The sequence below is a fragment of the Podarcis erhardii genome (assembly GCF_964252035.2).
Source record: "Podarcis erhardii genome assembly, chromosome: 15".
NCBI classification, from domain to species: Eukaryota; Metazoa; Chordata; class Lepidosauria; order Squamata; family Lacertidae; genus Podarcis; species Podarcis erhardii.
The window spans coordinates 42,267,955-42,295,418 of record NC_138505.1 but is presented as its reverse complement, the minus strand read 5'-3'; the positions used below and the strand labels follow the sequence as shown (position 1 = coordinate 42,295,418).

At 43.5% G+C, this 27,464-nt stretch overlaps 1 protein-coding gene across 11 annotated transcripts in view; it reads left to right on the top strand.

Moving 5' to 3' along the window:
- The window catches only part of CLIP1 (CAP-Gly domain containing linker protein 1), a 107,350-nt gene that overhangs the window by 23,205 nt on the left and 56,681 nt on the right, over positions 1 to 27,464 (top strand). For 7 of the 11 annotated variants that reach the window (XM_081841577.1, XM_081841570.1, XM_081841578.1 and 4 more), the window contains exons 2-9: positions 692 to 884; positions 2,160 to 2,734; positions 9,826 to 9,950; positions 13,061 to 13,277; positions 16,944 to 17,141; positions 17,471 to 17,574; positions 20,890 to 20,950; positions 22,542 to 22,574. In XM_081841577.1, the coding sequence (XP_081697703.1) occupies positions 791 to 884; positions 2,160 to 2,734; positions 9,826 to 9,950; positions 13,061 to 13,277; positions 16,944 to 17,141; positions 17,471 to 17,574; positions 20,890 to 20,950; positions 22,542 to 22,574 (1,407 nt within the window). In that variant the 5' untranslated portion in view covers positions 692 to 790. The remainder of the gene's footprint in view (positions 1 to 691; positions 885 to 2,159; positions 2,735 to 9,825; positions 9,951 to 13,060; positions 13,278 to 16,943; positions 17,142 to 17,470; positions 17,575 to 20,889; positions 20,951 to 22,541; positions 22,575 to 27,464) is intronic. The other 4 variants (XM_081841571.1, XM_081841579.1, XM_081841576.1 and 1 more) reach the window with 2 other exon arrangements.

The window sequence follows — 27,464 nt, the reverse complement described above, 5'->3', positions numbered from 1 at the left end:
AAAGCCTTAGTGGGCCTCTAAATCAAAGCTATTCACTTTTCCTAGAAACTGGGAAGGAGGAGGAGCCTCCTTTATAACTCTGGCTGCAGTGCTGGGGGGCTGCATGGGGGCCTGTAGAATGTCTTGTGATCTTCAGCCAGGAATTCCCGCAGAGAAGAGGTGGGTGTCTCTTCATTAGCTGCCAAGGGATAATGCTATGCTGAGCAACGCATCATGAGTTTTGTTGTTGCTTTTGTTCAGCTCTTTAAAAGCTTTGATCCTCTACAGGCCGCATGTGCCGCCTCCCTCCCCACCCCACCCCACCCCACCCTCCACTCTTTTACTCCCCTTTGCTTGCTGGTGCGTTTTGCTCTGCAACATCACAGCACTTTATAAATGCATAGAATTGTCTGAATGTCTCAAATAGCTGAATATTTTCTATGGTAATGTTAGTAATATCATAAAGGGCTCTGTTCTCTCCCCCCTCCCGAAGCAACCTTTAGATGAAATGTGGAAATTAAGTTTCAAAAAAATCAACTTGTTTTTAATATGAAATAGCTTCCAATGTGGCAATAGCCAATCTTGCCCTGCAAATGTTCCTTTATTCTTGCTGAGGCTTGTGGGCTTTGTGCCCAGAAGTTTCTTTACAAGTCCTTTAAGAGCAAAAAGTACATTTTACCTTTAATTTTTTGTTTCTCTAATATATACACAGGTTTAACTTGGAGGCAAACGGCGTAGAAACCCATATTGCATCCATGTTTGGGAAAAGATAGTTACTGCAGACAAGAGGGGATCAAACGCTGACAAGAAGATGAGTATGTTAAAACCGAGTGGGCTTAAGGCCCCCACCAAAATCAGCAAGCCTGGAGGCACATTACTGAAAACAGCTGCATCAGCTGCTCCTGGTGAGGAAGATGAGCCATGTGGCTTTTCCTTTTTTAACATTTTCTGATAAAAATGTAATGGTGCACATTTCTGATGCATGCTTATTTTTAATAGCTGCTATGTAGTGGGATGAATTTTGCAAAAACAGGAGTCAGTTGGATGTTTGGTTGTGTGTGTGTGTGTGTGTGTGTGTGTGTGTGTTTTCTCCCAGCTCCCCTCCAAACCTTTGGGACATGAGGTCCCTCTCATTTCACAGGGAGGTGGGGGGTTACGGTTAGGGTTAGCCAACACTGCATTATACTGACCTGACTATATAACCTAGAATCATAGAATCATAGAGTTGGAAGAGACCACAAGGGCCATCGAGTCCAACCCCCTGCCAAGCAGGAAACACCATCAGAGCACTCCTGACATATGGTTGTCAAGCCTCTGCTTAAAGACCTCCAAAGAAGGAGACTCCACCACACTCCTTGGCAGCAAATTCCACTGTCAAACAGCTCTTACTGTCAGGAAGTTCTTCCTAATGTTTAGGTGGAATCTTTTTTCTTGTAGTTTGGAACCATTGCTCCGTGTCCGCTTCTCTGGAGCAGCAGAAAACAACCTTTCTCCCTCCTCTATGTGACATCCTTTTATATATTTGAACATGGCTATCATATCACCCCTTAACCTCCTCTTCTCCAGGCTAAACATGCCCAGCTCCCTTAGCCGTTCTTCATAAGGCATCGTTTCCAGGCCTTTGACCATTTTGGTTGCCCTCCTCTGGACACGTTCCAGTTTGTCAGTGTCCTTCTTGAACTGTGGTGCCCAGAACTGGACACAGTACTCCAGGTGAGGTCTGACCAGAGCAGAATACAGTGGCACTATTACTTCCCTTGATCTAGATGCAATACTCCTATTGATGCAGCCCAGAATTGCATTGGTTTTTTTAGCTGCCGCGTCACACTGTTGGCTCATGTCAAGTTTGTGGTCAACCAAGACTCCTAGATCCTTTTCACATGTACTGCTCTCAAGCCAGGTGTCACCCATCTTGTATTTGTGCCTCTCATTTTTTTTGCCCAAGTGCAATACTTTACATTTCTTCCTATTAAAATTCATCTTGTTTGTTTTGGCCCAGTTCTCTAATCTGTCAAGGTCGTTTTGAAGTGTGATCCTGTCCTCTGGATCACCTGGTCCTTATTGGTCTGATGGGACTAGAAACTCTGATTAGGTGATGTGACTGAAGTGTGGATACAAAAGCAGACATACATAGCTTCAGAATAAATATGTCTGACTCTCTCTGCTGTGTTTGGTTCTAGCCCTGTCAGAAAAGACAGCAGCCTGTGAGAAGACGCCAACTGCACCCTCTTCAGAAGCACAGGAGGAGTTTGTGGATGACTTCAGAATCGGGGAGCGTGTTTGGGTCAATGGGAATAAGCCTGGTTTTATCCAATTCCTGGGAGAAACACAATTTGCTCCTGGACAGTGGGCAGGGATTGTTTTGGACGAACCCATTGGCAAGAACGATGGCTCTGTGGCTGGAGTTCGCTATTTCCAGTGCGAGCCTCTAAGGGGAATTTTTACGAGACCCTCTAAGCTGACACGGAAAGTAGTGACTGAGGATGAAGCCAATGGTACACAGGCCTCTTCTGCTTCCCGGGCAACTTCGCCAACCTCTGTGTCAGCTGCTAGCCTCGTGTCTTCACCTTCTGCAGCAGCGCACCTGCCCCCCACAGGTATTCCCCACAAGACATCACCTCCTACTGCTAAGGAACTCCCCACTTCTCAAATTACCAATCTTTCCAAAACGGCAAGCGAATCCATATCAAACCTTTCTGAAGCTGGCTCTCTGAAGAAAGGAGAAAGAGAACTCAAAATGGGGGACAGAGTTTTGGTAAGTTTGTTTTCTTTCCACTAACCAACAAACTGTGCCTCCATGTCAACCTGCCTATTCACTGCCATCATTGTTGAAAGCTTTCCTCTGTAGGCCATCAAGAGCTGAGGCAGGTGGCTGCTGTGGGGAGAGACTTCTGGGTGGTGGAGGCTGCAGGTGAATTGCTGTGTTCCCTACCCAGAGTGGATTGCCAGGGGCCAGCTCTGCTGTTTAGGACTCACGTGAAGATCTTTTAATTTATGGAAGATTTTTCTCATATATAAATGAAACAGCCATCTGTGGCCTTTTAGAAGTGGGTGGGATAAGTAGGCAGCCTCCACAAAGGACAGGCAATGAAGCAACATCTCTTTGTCAGGAGAGACTGCATGATCCAGGCTTACCAAATGCAGATATGGCAGGACCACCTGCCTGTCCAGCAGAGGCTGGTTGGAAGGAAGTAGGATCATGCAGCAGGCAGCCTCTGAGTTGGGCAAAATCTTTGGGTTGTATCTGTTGTGTCTCCTGCTCAGAGTAGATCAGTTGAAATTAATGGAGATGACTAACAGGTCCATTAACATTAGTGAAACTGCTTTGCGTAGGTCCAAGCATTGGATACAACCCTTTGGGCTCACAAGGACCTTTTGATAGTTGAAACAACTTATTTGCAGCAGCACAGTTTGAGAATTGCAATCTCGTGCCTCCCCAGCATTTCACATCTTGTAGCTAAGAAGTCGAGTTCAGGTGATTCTGTGGCTAAATTGCAGGGATTTAATCAAACCATAGAAGTCCCTAGAATTAAACCAAAGGTAGAAGGACCATAAGTCTATGGCGTGTAACCCGCTAGTTCAGAAACTTGTCAGAGCAAAGTCTTCTCCTGGGTCTTAAAAGTTTTCCCCGCTCTCATTCAGTATCCTGTGACCCAGACATTCTCCAGCTGCGTTTGCTGTTCATGCTTGTGGGCAGTTAAGGCCAATTGGTGTTGGCAGTTGCTGGGGAAGACCAGCCCAGGACCTGCTGCTGCAAGTCTGAATGACGTTCTTCCTCAAGGCAACATAAATGCTGTTGGGCTTGCCCAGTTCAAGGAAAAAGCTCATTTACCTTGCGCACACTGACAGCAGGAACATTCCATGAACTCTGTCTACAGTACTTCTTGTTACTTTCTTAGACAAGTTAAGTGACTCTGTTTGCCTGCTTGTCACAGCTCTGCAGACCTGGCAGTTTCTCCCCAAAAGGCACAACTTAATCTGAGACCTGTTAGATACAAGTAGATGCTTTGACTGGGCTGTCAATGGGAAGAGCAATCTGGAAAGCCTTTCAGGGCCTGTCATTTGGGAATCATTTTGGTTATCATTCTCACCATGGCCTTGGCCTGTCAAAAGCAGTAAGGATCCATCCTGTCTAGAATTACAGCTTTTGTTTATACAGGCTCTTGCGATGGCACCACATTTTAGAATGGAAGTAAGTGGGTTTGAAATGAGAATTTTAATGTCTTAATTTTAACACATGTATAACCTGAGCAAGAAAAAATCCAGTTTAATCCTTGAAAGTGTTCCTATACCTATCTGCTCAGAAGTAAGCCCCATAAAGGTCAATAGGATTACCTGCTACCAGGTAAAAGTGTGCAGGATTGCAGCCTTAAGTCCAGTTTCCCACTGATACTACTACATAGATAGCTTAACCAGTGGTGTAAATCTGATCATTTTAATTTGCAGTTAAATTGCTACATTATTTAGAATAGGATACTTTGTTTAATTTTTTGAGATAACATGATTTCTTTATTAGTTTTCAGTAAGAAAATAGTTTTCAGTGCTTTGATAGGTAAGTTTGCTGGTTAGCTTTATTATTTGAGCTCCTTCCCCACCAGAGCAACTGTTTCATCTCCTATTTGTAATCTTTAACTTGTAGTAGCTGTACTCTCTCTCTCTCTCGGTGATCCTGCGTGGTCGAGGAAGATGGTCTTCCATGAACACAATCTTAGTGGTGTGTCCGTAAATGACTGTGGAGGACGGTTCTGGATCCGCACATCCTTTCATAGTGTGGACATAGTTTACGAGTGGGAGTTGATCATGAAGATGATTTGTCAAATGTGCCTTCCTCTTTGCTTGTTTCTCCCTTTTGTCCTGAATTTGTGCTTCTTCAAAAATCTACCACGCCTTTTGTACAGGCTATTCTCCATGAGACTTTTTTTTTTTTAATGGGTTTTGGAAGACACCTGTGCGCTAATTTGTTTTATGTGTGGAGATCAGTGCACACCGATCCATGCACAGTCTTTGCAGAAAGGCTCTTTTCCAATAGCATGAGTATCACAACGATTGGTATTCTCTTACTGCTGCAGCCCTCATGCACCTTCACAGCCGTCATAACATACCGCTAGTTATCTTTCACCTGTTTTGCCATTGAGGGCTTTTGGGATACTTTTGGGGGACTGCTTGTTGCCCACACCTCGCTCCCCTGTTATAATGAACACAGAGCAAACAACCCAATGAGATGGTTCTCATTTTCAGTTTCCATTAAGGAGGATATTTGATGACAGATGTGAGCCTAAGCATTTGTGGCTTTCCTTCAGAGTTGGTTCTTGTCAAAGGAAGAGGGATGCTTCTGACCCAATTTGGTGAATGTACTTAAGTTCTCTTAACGTGTGCTTCTATAGTCAAAATATAGCTCACCTGAGAGGACCTTGCCTTAAATGGTCACACTGAATATTGTGTAATAAGAGCTATCTTAAATGATCCTGGTACACAAAGGTTGAATCTGCTTTTTAAAAGTCTGTGGAGGTTGTGGCTTTCCTTGTACAGTAAAAGGGTTCTGAGAATATTGTTGCTTCAGGGTGTATGGAGTTCCAGCCAAGTGATACTCTTCTAGAAGATAAGGAGCATAGAAAAGTCAGTGATACGTCTGCTTTTGCATTCAGCAACCAGATGAAGCGTTTGTCCTTCTTAGAAGCAAATGGGCACCCATATTTGATTAAAGCATGTCCAAATGGAAACAATCTAAAACATTTGCCTTTCCTGCCATTGTATCACAAGCACTTCAGAGCTTTTGAAAGGAATAACTCTTAATACTGTGTGTTTTTCAATATCTTGTTCAGATGAAGTTTCTGTAGTTTGCAGAAAGAAATGGAACTGGTTTTATTTATGTCTGGAGGTGGGGCATCCAAGAAGGGCAATGCATGGCTCAGAAGATGGTGTGATGGTCCAGAGCAGAAGTTTCCACTTAGGGATGAAAGAGGGATAAGGAAAGTGTGCAGCTATGCACAGGCATTTGATTCCCAAATATATTTTTGGGTAGACCAACTAAAATTTCTTAATATTTTGAAAGGAATGTCTAGCCCTTGTGGTTGCATCTGTAGGTTAAGAGTAAAGGCAATAAAGGAGCAAGTCAAAGGATCACAACTGGAATTAAGAGCCTAAGAAGAACTCTACTGGATCAAGACAAAGGCATCCTGTGGCCAACCAAGTGCATTGGCTACCTCACTGCTATCCCCGAATTCTAGACTAAGGAACTGCTTTTCACTTAAAATGTTATTTCAGTCTCTTATATCACTGTATGAAGACTGAACTGAACACATTAAATCTGCAACCAGGCCATAGTGCATGCATACTTCGCATAAGGTCTTGTTGCAGAAGCTGGCAGGGCAACAGGGAAATGAACAGTTAAATCATTTTGTGGCTTGTTGGATTTGGATACAGTTCTGTGGTCTCTAAACAAGATTGCTCCTGATGTAGGATTTACAGTTGGGTCTTGTATCGCTTTGACATAGCTTGATAAAATCTCCCATTGCTACAGATGAGTTCTAAAGCATAAACTTGTGCTGCCAGATGTTCACAAAATGTTGCAAAGCAGATTTCCTTGCTTGGGTGGGGCTTAAAAGGAGGCAGCTTTTGGTTTTATTGTGAATTGTTCAGCTCATCTCTCATTTTATTGATCTTCCTCAGAGTATGGATAGATAAGGCAAAGTCCACATTAAATTTCACAGTTGTTGTGCACAGCAAAAAAGGTGGTTTATGTACAGATTAAAATATAATGGAGGTTTGGCGATAGTAACTAAACAGCAGTAACATTTGTACTATAGTATCACATCAAACATATAATTTTTAGATGAGTAATACAGAAAAAAATAGCTGTTACAGGATAATTTTGGTAATGTTGAGATTGATGAGTGACATCTTCTCTTGTTACATTGATTGATTGATTGATTGATTGATTGATTGATTGTTAAATTTGTATAATGCCCTTCACCTGCAGAACTCAGGACAGATCACAACATAAAAATACAGTACAAGATAAACACTCTGGAGGCTTAAACCACTGTGTGTGAGAGTCCCCCCCATCCATGCTCTAGGGCTCTAGTATTTACACATTCATTCGTCATTCTCTGCTCAGTCCATTTTGTGCTTTAGATAAAGTTGGTTCTTGTCTGTCAAATGCATCATGGCCCAATAAACCCATCTGTAAATGTAGCATTTTCTTGGTTTAGGTGTTTTGCCTGTGCCCTGTTTTTGTGCATGGGACTATTCCAGAAGCCTAGGATCTAGGCTTCCAATTTCTGAGCTCCCTGGATGCCTGGGATATAGGGCCAGCCCAAGACATTTTGGCATCTCAAGCAAACCACAAAAGGTTGTCTCCTTCCCTGCCAGGGAAGATTGGGTGAGTGAAGATCTCATCAGGAACAAGAGGGAATAAAGATCTACATTGGAATCTGCTGACCCTGTGGATCCAGTCACCTGAGATGGTTGCCTCACCTTGCCTCATGAGGCCCTGCTAGGATAGTTTTTCTCTCTCAGCCTTGTTCACTCTGAGCCAGCGTTTGAAATTTGGCAGGTGCCAGGCACATTTGGCACCTGACTGTCATCTACTTGCAACCAAGATGGCACCTGACGTCTCCACCATCAGAAGGTGCATCCCTGGGCATCCTTGGATCTGGACTGTTTTCATTGCCTTCTTGCATTCTGCATACCACACAGTCAGTTTGGTGTTCTGCAGGTGAAGAATTTTAAAGACACTTGTTTATATTGCTAGGCTTGTTCATGCCATCTGTTCTCCTCAGGAAGCCTTTTATGTGCTTGTAGAAAAGAGAGATCGAGTCCACATCTCCTTCGAGTCCACATTGTGGAAAATATGTGCTACTTTTGAATTTGACAAATGAAGTTTAATCATGGTGTTATCCATGCTTGTGATTAAAAACACGACTGAGTACCAAACTAAACTCTTCCTCTCATCATCCCAGTCTGCAAAATAGTCCCAGTGATTTGCCAGATCAGCTGCTTTGGCTCATTACTATTTTATATCACCCTTTCTGAATTATATGGGGTTGTCATGCTCTGCTAAAAAAAGATTTGGCAGTTCTTCTTATGCTCTTCAATTTTTTAGCACACTCCCTCCATTTGAGTGAAGGACACTAGTGCAGCTATTTTAATCATGTTGCAACATTGCCCTTGTTTTTGCTAAATTTGTCAAGTGGACGTTCTAGAAAAGGGGAATAATACCAATAACAATACCAGTAACAATAATAATACTTTAATTGTTTATACCCCACCCATCTGGCTGCGTTTCCCTGCCACTCTGGGCAGCTTATGAGACATATAAAAACATAGCAAAACATCAAACATTTAAACTTCCCGATACAGGGCTGACTATGTGGTCTGGAACTAAGTTTTCCCATTCAGCAAAACTAAAGCATAGTAGCATGTCAACCAACTATACTATTTTCGAGCTAAGTACTAGCAATAGATTATGTTTCGTATTTTTTTCTGCAAAAACTGTTGAAATTTAATTGACATATTGCTCCAGGGCATGCTGCGGTCTGAATGCAGGCTCCTGTGGTTTGGCCTCTGGCCTCTTCTTCTAGGGAACAGGCAGCAATGTTGGGCTGAAGTGTAGACAGGACTCTTGAATTTTCACGAGATTATCAGATCCTCTTTCCCCCTCCCTGGCCGGTTTGTCTTCAGGTTTGTCATAAATTCGTGTTCCATACATTGACCACTTCTGCCTTATTATTTCTTAAGGTTTAGAGCATAAATTATACCACCCGTATCAAGGGTGAGAAAGCCATAACAACAACAAGAACAACAAGAACAGCTTATTAAATAAATAAATTTGAGGATTCATCTGAGGAACACATGGCAGTTTATAACATAAAAACACAAAAATACATAACATAGCAGCAAACAAAAACAATACTTGCCCCCCCCCAGCTTAAAAGGCCATAGATTGTTTAATTATCCAAAGGCCTGGGAGAAGTTGTAACCTGAATCAAATTGTGCACGCAAAGGTGCTGTGAACACAAAGTGCTCCTGACACCTTAATTTAACGTGCACTTTGAAAACAAAACTTAATTTATATTCTTGTGTATAAATTTATTAGAAGCTCTTAGTATTAGGAAAGTTTGTGTTGGTGGGTTGGCCTTCAAATTTCCTGTCAAGGTTAAAAGGGCCGTTTCTGGTCTATTGTGCTTGTTGGCAGTTGTAACAGGTAGCTTCCTCTGCCAAAAAAAGAAACGAAATGTCCAAAATAACTAAGCTGAATGAAATATATTTCTTTGAGGAACTAGTTACTATTTTGAATTTGACATGTGCTGAGAATGGCAGTTCCTGACAATTTGTTGTGGATGCATCTGCAGTGGTTCAGTCTTGTCTCAGTTGTGCAAATGTACAATGGAAGCTTCCAAATATGCAAGTGGGCATTTTGCTTCCATCCCTGCTACAGTTTTGTTTCTATGGCACAACAGCTTCTGGAGGCCAAATAATGGTTTACGAAACTTGAATGTAAGCCATGCTTTGCAAACCCACTTCAAACCATGGTTTCTAATTCTGGTTGCTGGTTGATTGAAAACCTGGTTTGCCAGTTTGGTCGTCTTGCCAAACCAAGATGCATAATCTGTTGTCAAAGTCTCTGAGGAGTTGTGTGAGGAACAAAGTAACCAATTTGGAAGAATTGTTGGGTGTGCATTGGAGAATGCATGGTAGTAGGTTAAAAATTAGCTAAATATGAAAATGCAATGAAAATGATTAGAGTATGCAAAGTAAATCTTGTGCTTCCAATTTAGTTTTGGTACTTCTTTTTTAAAAGGAAATTTCTTTTGTTAAAAAATCCTTCTTTCTCCTTGCAATCAGGTTGGTGGAACAAAAGCTGGCGTAGTCCGTTTCCTGGGGGAGACTGACTTTGCCAAGGGAGAATGGTGTGGCGTTGAATTAGATGAACCCCTAGGGAAGAACGATGGTGCAGTAGCTGGAACAAGGTTAGTTCAAAATCCAGGAAGCCCTGGGAGGGCATATCACTGTCTCTGTGCTTTCACACAAGGGCTCTGCACCTGTGCTGAGCCAACTTCTGTCTGTTCCAGCATCCTAGCCAGGGAGCTTGCACTCACTCCACGTCCTACTCAAGAGAAATCTCTTTTTAATCTCAACTGCACATGCATCAAGGAGTGGAATGAGCAGCTGCCCACATGGTACTGCTCCAGCTGCAGCTTAGGGAACTTGCTTTCTGTGAGTCACCTTCAAACTCCTATTTTGATAGTGAGCCTTTCCTTTTTCCTTAGTTTTCTTGTTAATAGAACCCCCCTCTTTTTCCACCTTTCCCGTTTCACATCTTATCTATCTTGTGTCCCACATTCCCCCCATGGCACAGCAAGTACTGTATTTATCGCCCTATAGGACGCACCGGCCCATAGGACGCACCTAGTTTTCAGGGGGGGAAATCAAGGGAAAAAATATGATTTCCCCCCCGCAGCTCTGGAAGCAGCGGGCAGGCTGCACGCAGCCTGACCACTACTCCAAGACCTTCTTCCTGCTTTTGCGGGAGGCGGCGTAATTCCCCCACCTCCCGCAAAAGCCCGCAGGAGCCGCGCGCGACTCCTGCGGGCTTTTCAACCAGGAGGGAGAAGGGACTGAAACGGCCAGTCAGTCCCTTCTCCCTCCTTGGGGAAAAGCCCCCAAGAGCGGCACGCTCTTTAAAGGCTGCGCGGCTCTTGCCGGCTTTTCTGCGAGGTGGGGGAATTCCCCCACCTCCTAGAAAAGCCAGCAGAAGCTACACAGCCGCATTAAAGAGCGCCCGGCTTTTGCCTGATTTTGCGGGAGGTGGGGGAATTCCCCCATCTTCCGCAAAAGCCCACAGGAGGGAGAAGGGATGGACTCCGCCAGTCCGTCCCTTCTCCCTCCTTGGGGAAAAGCCTGCTTTCCCCACCGCCAGCCTCCAAGCCGGGTTGGAGAGTAGCAGGAAGGCTTCGCGTGGCTTCCCACTGCCCCCCATCCTCTGGGGCTGGCCATGGGGGAAGCGCTGCTTTCCCCACCACCAGCCTCTGAGCCGGGTTGGAGAGTAGCAGGAAGCAGTGGCGTAGCGTGGGGGGTGCCAGGGGGGCCGGCCGCACCGGGCGCAGCATGGGCGGGGGGCGCACTCGCACTAGCAGCTCTCTGCCCCTACTAAAATCCACGGCTTAGGGAGCCCATGCTCGCTTGGCTTGGCGAGGAGGTCGCGGAAGGGGGAGAGCGAAGCCTTCTGCCGCGGGCAAAAAAAGGAGAGGAAGCCGGGCAGGCGGGGGTCTGGCTGCGCCTGCTGCTGCCGTTGCCGCTGCTGCCGGGCTTTGACAGCTTGGCGAAGCGGAGGGAGAGGAGCTTTATGGTAATTGCGGCTCTCTCTCCACTGGCCGCCTGGGTAGTGAGCCGAGCCGAGCAGGGAGTCTGGCGAGGGGGTGGGAAGAGACTTTGCCCCCTTTTTTCCACCTCGCCTGGTCAAAAAGGAGAGCGGAGTCTCCTCAGGGCGCCCTCAGGCAGGGCAGGGCAAGGCAAGCAGAGCGAGGAGGAGAGAGAGGGGAAGGGGGGGGAAGCAGCCAGGAAACACCGCGGTGTGGAGGGGGAATCAATTAAGGAGAGAAAGCGAAAAGCCTTGGAGAAAGGGAAAAAAGGAAAGAAAAGAGGCAGCTCCGGGAGAGCGCGGGGGGAAAGAGAAGCCTCGCTGCTGCTGCTTGGGAGAGTAAATTACTGTACTTGCCTTGCCCCGGGTTAGGGGGCGCAAATTACTTGCCTTGCCCCGGGTGCTGATAACTCACGCTACGCCGCTGGCAGGAAGGCTTCGCGCGCCTTCCCACTGCCCCCCATCCTCTGGGGCTGGCGATGGGGGAAGCGCTGCTTTCCCCCACCGCCAGCCTCAAAGAGCAGACTCTCCTGGCTTCAGCAGAAGCAACGCGAAGCCTCCAGAGCGCAGGCTTCGGTGGCTTCGCGGTGCTATCGCTGAAGCCAAGGAGCCTGCATTCGCCCCATAAGACGCACACACATTTTCCCTTCATTTTTGGAGGGGGAAAAGTGCGTCTTATAGGGCGAAAAATACGGTAACTTTTTCCATAGATGCGAGGCGGGGGAGTGTCAAGGGAACATCACCATGAGTGAAAGCTGCCATTTCAGACCATTTGATGGCTTCCCATGTGACAAAAATATATGGTACCCCTTTGGAATAAGCATGCATAAGATGTATCAGCACATTAAATGGATACCAAAGTAAACAGGAACTGATATTTGGCCCAGTTCCTAAAGGAGGTAATACTAGAAACTGTGGGGTTAACAGAATTTTCACAAGGTTTCCCAACTCCTGCCACTGTACAACCATTCCACCTGCCTCCTGCACAGGGGCCATCTGCCCCAGGTGGAAGCATGGGCACTTACTCCTTACCCATTTTCCCCACTCCCCTTTTCTGGTACAAATGGCTTCTTCAGATTTTCTGCATTTCTGTGGCCACACACCATCCCCAAAACTTGCCTCCCGCATGCAGGTCGCTCAGAAGGGTCTCTTAAAATAGAAGTGTATGAGAGGTTATGAAAAGTGAAGGAAGGAGAGTGCAAACTGTTCACTAAACATTTCTGGAAATGCTGAATTGTGAACATCAAGGTGATGCTAATTTTCAAGCTCTCCCCCTAAGTCGTGCAACGCGGAGTCAGTCTTATGTAGACAAGGAGGACCTATTACAACAACAACAACACTTTATTACTATCGTAGACCAGCATAAGGAGGGGTACAATCATTTAAAACCTTTTTAAAAAAACAACAGCCTAAAATGAGTTAAAACAGAATATATATATAAAATCTGCTGAATTAAAAAAATAGTCTCTCCAAGCCATAACAGAGCAATTGCATTTCTTCATATACTGCTGTCGTCCTATTGACTGTATGGCAATTTAACATGTAAGCATCTCACTGAATTGCTTCTGACCCAAGGTATTTATGACTAGTGCTGACATGTGTCTGTCTTTGCGAATGTTTGCATGCACAACATATTTTTACATACTTGAATAGAACTATACATTAGCAATTATGTTTGTCTGTGGAGTATGGCTTTCATTAATGGTGTTCTCCCCACAGGTACTTCCAGTGCCAGCCCAAATATGGTTTGTTTGCTCCTGTCCATAAAGTTACCAAGATTGGCTTCCCATCAACTACACCAGCAAAAGCCAAGGCAGCAGTCAGGAAAGCCATCCCAATGCCCTCCAGCTTGAAACGCAGCCCAAGTGCCTCTTCTGTCAGCTCACTGAGCTCTGTGGCCTCATCAGTAAGCAGCAAGCCAAGCCGTACAGGACTAGTAAGCTTACTTTCTGACTGCATGCTTTACAGAGATTGGCATTGCATGTGGCCTGTGCTTGGCGTCTTGGGAAAGACACAGCCCATTTTCCATGGTCCATTTTCTTCTGTTTTGTCTTCGCTTAAAGCATGCATGAAAAGAATCTTAGCTAGCCCTGGAGAATAGAAAAGTTAGATTATTTTTAAGCTCGTAGACTTAAGGTTTAACTCAAACTAACAGTTGCTACTTAAAATAAGAAAGAGGCATATGCTTTAATAATGAAACAAATGGGTTTCTGAATAACCTGCCTGGGATCTACACCATAACTTCCCCTGGAATGCATTTTGTGGTAAAACAGGGTGGAAAGCTGGAGCCAGTAGGGCTTACTTCCAAGTAACAGACCTAGGCTTCAGTCTTAAATGCACTTATTAGCCAGTTAAGTCCTTTTGGACAACTGGACTCAGATGCAAAATGGGGCTGCACTGTTAAAATGGTACCATAGCTTCATTCCTTTTTTCAGTTCTGGCTCTCCTTAGTTTAAAGAGAAATTATTGGTGTGTATATGTGTGTGTGTGTGTGTGAGAGAGAGAGAGAATGGTGTCTTTTTCTTTTTTGTATTTCTACACACTTATTTTCAACACTGTTTTGAAAACAGTTTTTTCCTCCTCTTTGTTACAGTAATCATGGTTATATATAACTTCCCAGTTGCTGAGTATTCAAGTCAGAAGTATTTTTGTGGGCTGAAGCCTCTTTCTTTAGTTTCTAAACCATGTTATAAGATTTGGACACAAGAAAAGTGCAGAGTTTGTATTTTCTTAAAATCTTATATTCTGTAGATAAAATGCTTAACCTTAATATCTAACTTTTAATATTCTAATCTTTGGTCACCTGCAGCAAATGGAAATTTGCAGCTCTGCCAATTAGTTTATACTGATGGATTAAAATTAAGCCAAACATCACAGAAAGTTTTGTTTTTGTTTCATATTACCATTCAAATGACCATTTTGTAACAATGATCTATTGCAGTTTGTTATTCCATGCACTATTCCATGCCACCTATTAGAACAGATGGCATTGACAACATATGGTTTTTAAAAAACCATTAGAACCAATATATTTCGGTTAATAAGATGGGTAGAATTGTTAATAGAACTAGCATTTAGCCATTCGGCAAAGTGAATGTGACAAACAATGTGAGTTTTTAATAAAAGGGTAAGTGCTGCCTAATCATAAATAATTCCTTGCTTCTCTGATTCACTATCTGCTGGGATTTGTGGTGATGGAATCCCTCTTTGCAGTGTCTTCTGAGCAAGGGGCAACTGTTAACTAATCACAGAGCCTACTGAGTCAATTTGAGCAGGTTAATTCCAATTTCCACCAGGATCTTAAAAATGGCACTCCCAAAAATTCTATTCATTAGTCCATTTAAGATTCCTTCCAATTTTGGTAGGGTAGATTCTTCAATAAAGACAGCAAGAACTGGTGATGCATATTTTCTACCCAGAAGTGGGACCCAATAATATTTTTTTCCACAAGGCATTGGCAAACTGCTTTTTGCTGCATGTGATCCTAGGTTGACTTGAATAAGTGAGAGAATTCTTTGGCTTAACAGGAGGACACTCTTTATATTTAGCCAGCAGCCAGGCCAAAGAATGCTTAGCAGCTTAACAAGCTAATCTGCTCTTGAGGCTCGCATCTTAGGTTGAGGCCAGCCCTTTGTTTCTCTTTGAACCCTCTGCTTCCTACCTTCCTCTTGCTGCATTAAGAGTCTAGCTGCACAGGTATGTTTCTTCCTTTCTTGAGCTACTAAAATGAAAAACTGAACAGGAAAGTAAATACTAGCTTTCTCAGGCAAAAATTTCCCTATAAGGTATACCTCACTGAAGCTGGTGAGCTGGCGGCCAGGTATCTTCCTCCCCCCACTGTCTGGTTCCACGGAGTAGGCACACCCTGTCCCAGATCTGCTACTGGTGTGAATGACCCTTGAAGGGCCAGCATGGAGCTATAGCAGTTTTGTAGAGCTGGTTCCACTGGGTGCCAACGGCATGCCTGGCCGCCTTGTGCGGCTGTTATGACATCACTAGCAGAAGACTGGTGCCAGTGTCACATCTCTCCACTCCGTCAGCCTCCATCCCAAGGCCACCACAGCACATTCATACTATGTTATGTTTACACAGAACATGAATCTGGGACAGTTACTAAGGGCCATTTCCCACATTACGTGCCAAGAAAACACTGCATGCAGGTAGCCGTCAGTCACAGCCCGTCCTGCCCCTCTGAAGAGTTTGGCTGTATGATATATATATTTTTCCATACTTTGTTTTCAGCCCCACCCACCCCCAAAACTATATGCTATACCTGTTAACACTTCATGCATCTGGTAAAGTGGACTTTGGTTCACAGAAGCTTTTGATTTAATAAAATTGTTGATGTTCAGGGTGTAGCAAAACTTGTCATTTCTTCTGCAACAGACTAAGACTCTTCTGAGAAATGGCGTACCCCTAAAAAAGTAGTCACAAGAGAGCTTCAGCTCTCAATTTTCTCTGTGTTCTAGATATACTTGTTTGATGCAGCAACGTCCCAGTGGTCAGAAGCCATCTATGCAAACTCAAGCTTGATTGTTTCTCTTTCCAACATGCCACACCCACCACGTCCACACAGCATTGATGTTGATGATGATAATTTATTTGAACCCCGTCCATTTGATTGGGTTGACCCAGGCACTCTGGACGGCTTCCAACATATATAAAAACATAATAAAACATTGAACCTTAAAAAGCTTCCCTATACATGGCTGCCTTCTGGTGTTTCCTAAAAGTTACATAATTACTCATCTCCTTAACATCTGATGGAAGGGCGTTCCACAGGGTCGATGCCACTACCAAGAAGGCCCTCTGTGATGGAAATCATGTGCTGATTGGACAAAGAGAGGCAGTGATGTTGGCCCCACGGCCGCTGCTCCAATGCAGACTTCTTTGCTGCTCTTGCTGTTGGTAATCTATCAAACAAAGCACATACCAAAAGCCAGGGAAGCTTCCTGTATAGGCATGCACTTAGGACTGCTAATTAAGCTGTCCACTTCTTTGGACTAAAGTGGTACCCATTGCAGAATGTGCTATCTACCCTCTCACTTCAGACCAAATCAGTCCGTTTGTACTGTGGTGGTCTTGAATGACAAACATACACATGGGTTGGGTCTTGTGAACTGTTTATAATCTAAGGGTGGTTCTCCTATCCCTCACTTCACCTCCCCATTGCCTGTTTTTGCCCCATGATGGAAGATCTGCCTGTAAACGTATGCATACTCATGCTGCTTATAGAGGCTGGTGCCCCTCCTTGCGTTGCTTGCCAGTCCCACCTGCCCCCACCTCACTTACCTTTACTCACTCAAGCCCCATATCCTCACAGCTGCTCTGTCTCTCTCCATTCCTGTTTTATACAAACCTCTGCTATTGTTTAAAACTGACATTCTAAAACATGCCTTTTCTTTTGCTCCCCTCCTCTTCCACATTTAAGATTGTGGTGAAGCACTACAAATCCTCCAATTGGGGCTGCATGATGACAGTCTTACATTTTTATGTATATAAGAAGAAATGATAGATTGACTCTGTATGCTGAGTTAGTGTGCTTTTAATGCTTTTTAATGTGGTAGCTAGGCTCTTAAAGATGCATGTCTTATCCTTGAAGTTGACAGAAACATCTTCACGATATGCAAGGAAGATTTCAGGCACCACTGCTCTGCAGGAAGCACTGAAAGAGAAACAGCAGCACATTGAGCAGCTCCTGGCTGAGAGGGACCTGGAGAGAGCAGAGGTTGCTAAGGCCACCAGCCATGTTGGGGAAGTAGAGCAGCAGCTGGCATTGGCCCGAGATGGCCATGATCAGGTAGGCCCTTTACCCATTGAAATGTGGATTGTTCTGTTTCCTAGTGCAAGAGGATGGATAAGTAAAAAGACTCTGCCAAAAACTGAGAGAGAAGTTTTGCTTGGGTCTGTTAAAGAGACTCCTTCATTAACATGGAAAAAAATGACCCGAACCATCCAACCCCAAACACTTTCTGCACTGGCCAGGATAAACACATTAATTCTGCATTAGCTCAATTTTGATAAGGCATGTTGTTACTTTCTTGATGCAGGCAAATTTAAGGCGTTAAACCACATATACTGATTTTAAGTAAATGTGTGGCTTGTCTAATATGCATCTTTGTTCATCAGCGAATACTGGAAATGGAGGCTAAGATGGACCAGTTGAGGGCTTTGGTTGAAGCTGCTGACAGAGAAAAGGTGGAACTGCTTAACCAACTGGAGGAAGAAAGAAGGTATGCTAAATTTGTAATTTGAACATATGCAGAAAGATGTATTTTGACATTTTAGAACAAATTATAATTCTTGGTACTCATTGTGTGGCATTGAGTAAATCATCCTTATAAGTGCTTGATGGTGATGCTGATGGAGAACAAAAAGATTGTGGTCCTGGTGAGGAAGAAGAGAAGAAACGAGGCTGGCTAGGTTCCTTTTCCATCTTTGCTGTTGATTTAGTGTGTAACCTCCAGAAATTTCCCCTCTCTGTATCTGTACTACAGGCTCAAATCAGTTTTATTCCACTTTTAGCTGTAAAGGCCTTCCTCAAATCATCTTGGGAATTGCAGTTAGGTTAGGATGATTATTTCTTTAGAAATCTCTTGTCTGTCTTCCTTGGGAGGAGGGAATATGTTGTCTAATCTCTGTTCCTCATTTCTGTAAAAACTGGGAATATTAGCATAGCTAACTTTGCAGGGTTGTAGAGATGAACCAGATAAAGGTGGGAGGTAATTTTGCATCTGAAAACAGTTTTGTAAATGTACTAATACTCGTCAGAAAGTTTTTGAGCAGACTTACTGCTTTATATTTATATTGTACAGCAGTAAGGCATAAACTATTGCAAGTCATGGAAATTCCAGTTCAGTGACTGCTTTAACTTTGTCCCTGGTTGGCCTTGAGCAAGTTGCCAGGCAACCTAATAGTACCAGTGTACTTGGCTGGTACACATTCACTGAACTGGCATTTTGCAGCTCAAGAAATACTCAGGGCTTCGGACGTCTAGTATTTCCTCCACTTCCACGTACCCTTGTAACTTGTAACTGAGCAGCCTCAGAAGCAGAAAAACTATGGAGTCATCAGAAACTGCTGATAAGTGCAGATTTGAAATTGAGTCTCTCTGCATCCCACTGACAAACTAGCTGAGATTCCTGGACTATATGACCCTTGGGTCCCTTCCAACTCTATGATTCTATGAAACCTCTAGAATTCTGCTCCTGCTATGGGTCTTGTTCACACCTTGTGTTTACTGTAGAATTTTGAGTAACTTCAGAGAAATGTCATGCAATGCTCACACACAATGTAGTAAATAGGATTTTCATCACGTGCAAGGGCTTTCCTGTGGGAAGCTGTGGGAGGTATTTTGGTGCCCAGCGCAAGAAGTTCATATGGCTAATTAATGTAGAGAACAATCTACTGTGAACTCCTGTGAAAGACAGTTTGAAATGAATGAGTTGATTGTTAGTGTTTTTGCATGGCCTTTGCTTGTTTCCATGATGGTTCCACAAGAAAACTTCCCGGTGGGTTAACATAACAGTCTAGGGGGCCATCCATTCTAGCATTCTGCTCTCACACTGGCCATACAGTTGCCTTTGGGAAGCCCACAAGGAGGACATAAGAACAATAGCACCCCCCCCCCACTTCTGATTCCCAGCAGTTGGTATTCAGAGGCATAATGCATCCAAAAGTGGAGACAGAACACACCCATTCCAGTAGGTTGTCAGTTCTCCATGTGACTAATCTCTGCTCATAAAGGCAAAGGGACCCCTGACCATTAGGTCCAGTCGTGGCCGACTCTGGGGTTGCGGCACTCATCTCGCTTTATTGGCCAAGGGAGCTGGCGTACAGTTTCTGGGTCATGTGGCCAGCAGGACTAAGCCGCTTCTGGCGAACCAGAGCAGCGCACAGAAACACCGTTTACCTTCCCGCCGGAGCGGCACCTATTGATCTACTTGCACTTTGACGTGCTTTCGAACTGCTAGGTTGGCGGGAGCAGGGACCGAGCAACGGGAGCTCACCCCGTCGCGGGGATTCAAACCGCCAACCTTCTGATCGGCAAGTCCTAGGCTCTGTGGTTTAACCCACAGCACCACCTGCGTCCCAATCTCTGCTCATAATGGCACCCAAAATGCGGTCTCCGCCAGTCAGCAGCAGCTTACCTCTTTTCACCCACTTCACCCTTTGTTGAGGCTGCAGCAATGTTCTCATCGGAACTGCTCCTTTCCTCTGGAAATGTGTTGGCTATGAATTTCACTGTGGTTAAGGTAAAGAAGATATATTTTCCCTGTGAACTCCCACATGCTTCCAGGGATTGCCAAAGACATAGATAAACATTTCTCTATATGGCTTTGAGTTGTATAAATTTCCAGAGGTGTAACAACAAAGATGTGCTGTGTATAGACCAGCTGTGTAATACAATCCACTTGTTTGCCTCAATGGCCTGTTTTGGAGGATGTAACATATACCAAGGGAAGAATTATATCTAGAACAGTTGAAAGAACTGACACACCTTTTAAAAATAGCATGGTCTCAGGCACGTCCTTTGAGCAGTTATGTGGACACCTGGCATCCAAGTGGTCAAGAGGAGGTCCTAGATGTTCTCCTTCAGCAACAACCTGTGTTTGAAGAGGGCATTGACTGTTCATAGAATCATCTAGTCCAACCCCCTAAAATGCAGGAATCTCAACTAAAGCACCCATGACAGATGGCCAGCCAGCCTCTGCTTAAAAACCTCCAAGGACAGAGAGCCTGCACCCTCCCGAGGGAGACTGTTCCATTGTCAATCAACTCTTACCGTCAGAATGTTTTTCCAAATGTTTAGTTGGAATCTCCTTTCTTGTAACTTGAAGCCATGGGTTCGAGTCCTACCTCCCAAAGCAGGAGAAAACAAGCTTGCTCCATCTTACATGTGACAGCCCTTAAGATACTTGAAGATAGCTATCATATCTCCTCCTAGTCTCCTCTTTTCCAGGCCAAACATACCCAGCTCCTTCAAACATTCCTCATAAGGCTTGGTGTTATGAGACCGTGGAAGAGGATTGGCCCTCTGATGTCACCTGACATCAGATGTCCCCCTGAGGCTGCAGAAGTAATGGATGCTGTCTGCTGTCTGCATGCCCCAGCTGGAACTGCCTTTGTTTTCCATAGTGGGAGCAGGGATCCGTTGCCTCCTTCTACTTTTATAGTACTGCTAGTCTGTACCTTTCCATGGCCAGGAGACTGTCACTTGGTAATGACAATGCAGAAGTGACTTTCTCAGTGGTGGCACCTACTCTTTGGATTGTGCCCCTCCCCCTCGGTAGCTCTAATTCTTAGACTTCTTTCTTTTGTGTAGTGCTCAGTTTTAATCTATGCTATATAGTTTTATTCTTTTTTTACTTAGTTTCTTTTGATAGTTTTTAAAAAATTTGATAGTTGTATACTTTATGTTGACCACCTAGAGCTATTTTATTACATGGTATATAAATTTGAATAAGTAAAATAAAGTAGCTGTGATGCTTTATTACCTCCCCCTCAAAAAAGTGAGCAGATCTTTTTCCTTCTCTTCTTCCTTGCAGGAAGGTTGAAGACCTCCAGTTCCGTGTAGAAGAGGAATCCATTACAAAAGGCGATTTAGAGGTAAAATGCCTCCAGCTCTGCAAAGCTGATTACAAAGGGTTAGGATTATTCTAGCTACTACTACTGCAGATTATAAACAGATGAAAATTACAGGATTTTATGCTCTGTGGTTGACAGTCCAGAAATACACAAGACAAATAGAGATACTGTCATATTCGTTACTGGAATATATTCTAAAGTTGTGTAGCTTGTAGGAGTACTGATGGGTTTTTCCCCCTAATTCTTCATCCTGCATCTGAACAAGTAACTTAGTTTCATCCATATGTTTTTAGTTCCATCATTTATATATTTTGCAGGCACCACTCCAAAATATTTATTACAATTGCAAACTAAAAATCCAATGCTAAAGTTTTTAAAAGTTGCAGTGTATAGCTATATCCTTACTGAAATGAATGCTGAAGTTGGTATATTTTGGTATGTACATTAAGGCGCCAGTAAATAGCCCAGTCCATCATTTATAGTAGATATCACTCTGCACTTCTAGACAATGGCTTTAGTTTCTTAGACTATGTTCTATTCAAGTATTGGATAAAATGTGGATGCTGAGCATCTTCTTGCTTCATTGCCAATACACACATTTTACCAAAATCTGTAGGCACGTTGATTTGCATGTTGGGCTTAAACAGAAAACCTCCGTGCCTACATTTCTGTTTTGGCTCTTAATTTATAACGTTGGCTATCTTGAAGCTTCTTTAACATGTTCTTGCTTAGTCTGAAAAAAACAGAATGTTTAGTCGCTGCCTTTTCCCCTGTAATATGTGCAATGCAAAATTCAAAACTGACTTGCAGAGCCGCAAGTAGTTTCAATCTGGAAATGCTAGCCTTGTATTGAGATGTCCATTTCAAATCTTCTTTAGTTCAACTTTTACATTAGTCTTTCATACACTTTATCTAGAATTCATGGAACACTCATTTACTCTTTTCAGTCTATGGTCTTGTGTCCTTTTTGTGTTATCAGTATATACAACCCCCCCCCCAATAATTTTATTATTTATTTCAATAACTTCTACCCGTCCTTACTTTTTCTGGAGTTAGGTTAATAAAGGGTGGAAATGTATTAACTTTCTCCCATTGAAAAGTGGCTGTTCCCTCCCCATCATCACCACAGTGAGAAGTTTTAAGTACAGTGTTATATGAAGTTGACCTTGGAAAAATCTTAGAAATCAGTTTTGCTGGAAAACACTTCGGCTACATGCCCACTTTGTATTCTGGACATAGCATACAATTCCTGTTTATGTATAAGTTCTAAGAAAAGATCACACTGTGAACCTAGCCCCCCCCCCCCCGGTGCATGTGTACACATTTGCACGCAGGCACACACACCCCTACAACAGCCTTTGGCAACCTGTGGAACTTCCGTATCCAACAGTTTCCATGGGTGGGTGTGCTTGTGGACAGTCCCTCAATTTCAGGTAATTCTTGTATTATGGGGTCACTGGGAGAAGAGGAAAATCATTTCAGAGAGAAAAAGGTGCAATTCTATAAATCCATCCCAGTTTGAAGAGTCTGAATGTACCAACTTTTTTCACTGTATTTAAACTGTAGTGTTAAGCATTCCCATGAATTCTCTTTGTTTTAATTTTGCTGATAGCAAAAGAGGCAGATTTCTGAAGATCCTGAGAATGTAAGAGGACATCTGAATGTGTGGAGATATTCCCCCCAACCCATTTTAACACAGACAGTTCCCAACCCATTTTAACACAGACAGTTTGCCAGTAAAACTTCTTTTTGATGATGATGTATTTAAACCACTAATGAAATAATCTGCTGTTGGGGCCTAAGCTTTCCTGTTTGTGTGCATGTAGTTGTGAGAACCACGGCAGCATTCTAAATGTAGGATCTTGTGTAATTCTTGTTAAAAAATAATGCTATATTCATAGATTTGGTTTGTGTTTTATACCCAGTCCTCAAGCTTCACACAATGCCCTTAATTCTAAAGCCTTGTGATCTTTTTTTTGTAGGCAGTTAATCCTGGGTTCTGTTTAAAACCAGCAGAACGCTCAGCCTCTACCAAAATTCTGTTGGCCAGCCTAGGAGCTCTGACATATGTTCAGTGGATGGCAGTTCAGGAGATGAGACTCCCATGTTCCATGAGAAGAGAGAAAGGCAAAAAGGAGAAGATAAAAAAATTAACCTTCATTTAGCATATCTCCCACCTGTTCAGTTTTAAATGTTTTAGAGAAATAGTTTCACTTCATTACATGGAAGATTCTCTTCCCTCCTTGACTTGTTTTGCTTGTTGCAAAAGGAAAAAAGTTAGTGGCTTTTCTAAGATCCCCAGGGACGCAACCAAAACAAAATAGAAATATGAAGCTTTTCAGCTGTGCGTTCTTCCATGTTCCATTTGCACAGAGCTAAGTGTAGCAAACTTGGTCTCTTTTGTTCTTCAAAATCAGGCCATAGTGTGTTCACATAAATCTGCATGCAATCTGTCCCTTTCCTCCTTTTCTTTTTTTGGATACTTTGTGCTTTCCTCATGCTCTGATATGCTGGTTGCCTCCTTTCACTTTTAATGTATGGTAGCAGGCATCTTGCCGCATAGGCGTCTTTGTTTTTCAGGGAAGCTTGCTGAAATGCTAGCTGTTGGCTTTTTATCTGAGCGTTTGCTAAAAGGTTGATGCCACATCTTATAGGGTTCTCAGCCTCCCAGGACAGGTGATTTGGAATGATCACCACCCCATTTATTCCAGTTTGTACCTGTAGAAAGGTGCTAGAGCAGAAATATTTTTCCTAGTTGTCTGATGCTCCTTTGCATTTACGACACCATAATTGTATACATTTAGGGTATGAAGGTTTTCATGGTATTGAAAGGAAAAACTGCCTTGTTGACTTACAATGTCTGAACGCCAAGCTGCTATGAGAAGCACAAGGCAACAGCTAGTAAAAAGCTTGTCAACTCTACGCAGAAAGAAGAAAGAGTCCTGGAGTCCACTTTGCGTGATGAAACCTTATTCCAAAATAAATTAGTTAAGTTTTTAAGGTGCTAAAGGACACTGATTTTTTCCCCTGCAACCGACCAATGCAACTGCCCCTCTGGGAGTTTTTATGCAGAAATAAAGTTATAGATTTTATACTGAGAGCCCAAAATAGTGGGTGAGATATTTTTTGTAACTGCAGAGATGCAGGCCTCACACTTCAAAACTAGAGTGTATTTTTTAAAATTATTTTCTTCCATACTCCCAGTTTTGTGTATGTCCATATTACTTGCAACAAGTAAGATACAAGGGCAGCTGCTTTTCTCCTAGAGATTTCATCCCTGCCTCTTTCTGATTTGTATCAGATATCAAGAAATGGGAGCCATTGATGTAAAACTGAAAACAACACTCAAAAAATTAGCTGTCTTGAGAAACATCCCTTGGCGGAAAGCATAATTCAGCATAATCTCACATTTTCGTGAGTAAAATAAAAACATTGTACAGCTATCATTTGCCTACAGGCAATTTTAAAACAGAATTTAGAAGAGAATGCCATACATGGGACCAAATCCCCACCCCACCCCACCCCACCCCACCCAAAACCCCAGTAGAACAAGGTAATTTCTTCTTAACAGTTCTTCTTGGTAACTAATTTTTGGATTTTTACCATGGAAGAATTTGATTTTCCCAGGGTGCTTTTGTGCCTGTCTGCAGGGTTGCCTTACAAGCTCAGCAGTATGCGTATGAAGGAGAACAGGGACTGATCCAGTGACTCGTTTAGATCCCGTTTTTCTTGCTCCTTTTTTTATTTGGGAAACTGAAGAGTCAGACACTGCAATGATTTACATCTAGTCCAGGGATGGTCCTATCGAGAGGACCATCTTTTTCAAGGGGACACTGTTGAAGGAAGGATCCCGGACCAGGTTACCTGAAGGGCTGTGTTTGCCCATACGAACTTGCCTGAGTCCTTAAGCAGCTTCTGAGGCACTCTTTGGGTCCCCTCCGTGGGCCATACCATTGGCACATACTAAGCACAGGGCATTATCAGCAGTGGCACCGCAGTTATGGAATTCTCTTTGGAGAGCTCAAGTCAGCCACTTTATTTCCTTTCCTGCCTTTAGATCAGGGTTGAGTAATCTGTGGCCCTCCATATGTTGTTGGAGTCCAAGCCCCACCAACAGTGGGAGTTATAGCTCAGCAACCTCTGGAGAATCATGGGTCAGCCACCCCTACTTTAAGTGAGCTGTTAAGAAGTATTTATTTTAGTAGGCATTTAGAATTTTAAAAAACTTGCCTTAATTGTTCTGTTTCTACCTCCTCTTTAGTGTTACTGGTTGTAATATTGTTTAAATTAATTGATTTTAATGATATGTGGCTTCTTCATTAGTTATACACAGCTGTAGAAAAGTGCTATTTAAATGGCAGGTAATAAAAAGAAATACGTCTCATCCAATTTTTTGGGTATACTTGGAATGGGTTGAGACTGACTGATCTTTTCCAGTTGGTATACTAGAGATGGTGGCTGCTGGTTATCATGGCTGCTGGTTATTGTCCCATCACCGCAAATGTATCTTGTACTCAGCTATGGCTGCTCTCCGGTGAAATTTTTCAGAGATGCTCCGCCAACACCATGTTTTACTCACTTTCTAACTTCCGTTGGTTGAAATATTCTGTGCTGCAAGTGGTAAAAAGTTAGCCATACCTCATTGTTAGCCATTCCTCATTTGTTTTTTACACATAAAAAACAAGTTCTCTATTAATTAATTGAGCTCTTCAAATCAATTTATTTGAAACATTTATACCTTGCGCTTCTGGTGTAAAAATACCACTCAGGGCAGCTTATAAAATAAAATACTGCTGTTTCATAAAATAATTACAAAAAAGGGACAGTGTCAGCTGTTGAAAAACCAAAGAAACATTGTCTGCCTCATCAACAAAAAAGCCTGTTTAAGAAAAATGGCATTTGGTAAGTGGTGAAGAACAGGAGGGGACCGACCTGCTGTTCCATAATCTGGGTGCAGCCACTGGGAATGGCCCCCTTTTGTCTCACCCAGCTGTGCCTTCAACAGCACAACACCCCCTTAGCCCCCCTTGGGACCTGTCCCCCAATCCCTACATCATTAGCTGCATGTTCAGGACTGGCCTTAGGTGCTCACAGCAAAGGCACCTTTGAACAAGCAGCTTCTCTTGGATCTGGCTAAGCCTGCCAGGCCTTCAGGGAGGGCAAAATCCAACCTGACCTTCCAGATTCACACCCAGTAATTAATTCTGGAGGTGACTCCTCTACCTGGCATGCTAGTCATGAGGTAAATAACTACTAAATACTTTTGTCATCTATATATAATGCAGGGCTTCCTTGGAGAGCTCTCTTATGTGCCTGTACTAAAAGCAGATATTGCTTACAAGTATTCTGAGTTAAATGTCAGCAACTGAAGGCTTCAGGGCTTCTTAAGGATGCTGTCCAGCCATTCATTTGTCCACCTTGCAGCAAAAGAGGTGAGCAGAAAATGGCTTCTATAGGCAAAAATAACTTCTCAATGTTCAACAAGGAGTTTGGTACTTGTTTTGACCCAGCAACCAGGTTTTCCTTGCAGTCCACTTCAAGGATGGTTATTGATGCCCTAGTACATCACCCCTCGCTGGTGCTGGTTCCAGGTTTGGAGGGGCCCTTGGACAAGGTGCCGTGTAGTGCTCCCCTCCCCAAATGAGCCTGCCTCCTCCTGCTCATGGCTGCTGCCACTGTGCACTCCCATGTGTCTCTCTGGGCCCAGAAGGAAAGGAGAAGGCATGTGGGGGTTGCAAGGCCTTCCTGGAGGGAACCTGGGACTTATAGTGTCAGTGTGAATGTTTTGATCTTCCACAGATGGCCGCACCTGTTTATGGTCAGGATTCATAGGCATGTCACATGATACCTGTTCAAGGCAATTGTGTCTCTTCACATCACAAAATCCCCAAATCCTCCTGCATCACTTTTTGGTTTGAAGCAATTTCCAGCTCTCTGCCTTGGGGAAGGGGGCCCTACCTTTTACCACTTCTGATCAATTTTGTAGCAGTTCTTTTTGGTGGGCATCCTGTGGTAATTCACTAATAAGATGCCCCGAGAAACCCTAGATCAATCTTTGGAAGGAATACAAGTTACCTTTAGTCACCCCCCCCCCCACACACTTAGATAAATCTGGAACTTAATGCCAATTCATACAATTTCTGCGTTTTGGGTGACAAGTGAATCTCTAATCTTCTACTCTTCTCTTAATAGTAGAAACTATTAAGTACAGCAAGACCTTGAGCAGAAAAGCTTGTAAGTCTCTAGGGATGCATTCAGACTTGTCCATAAGCAGAAAGTGAGTGGATATTTTGCCTGCTACCACAAGCCTTTATTTATTTTTTAAAGCCAGTCAACATTTCACAGTGAGCACCAGCAGTCTTGCAGTGGTGAAGGAGGCCTTCAGAGAGTTGTAGGGCTTCAGAGAGTTGAAGGGCCATCAAGTCCCCTGCTTGATGTAGGAAATCCAGAGCGAAAGCATCCCCAGCAGATGGCTGCCTAGCCTTGTCTTGAAGAGGTCCAGCGAGGGAGAACCCCACATAGTTCATTAGTTCCA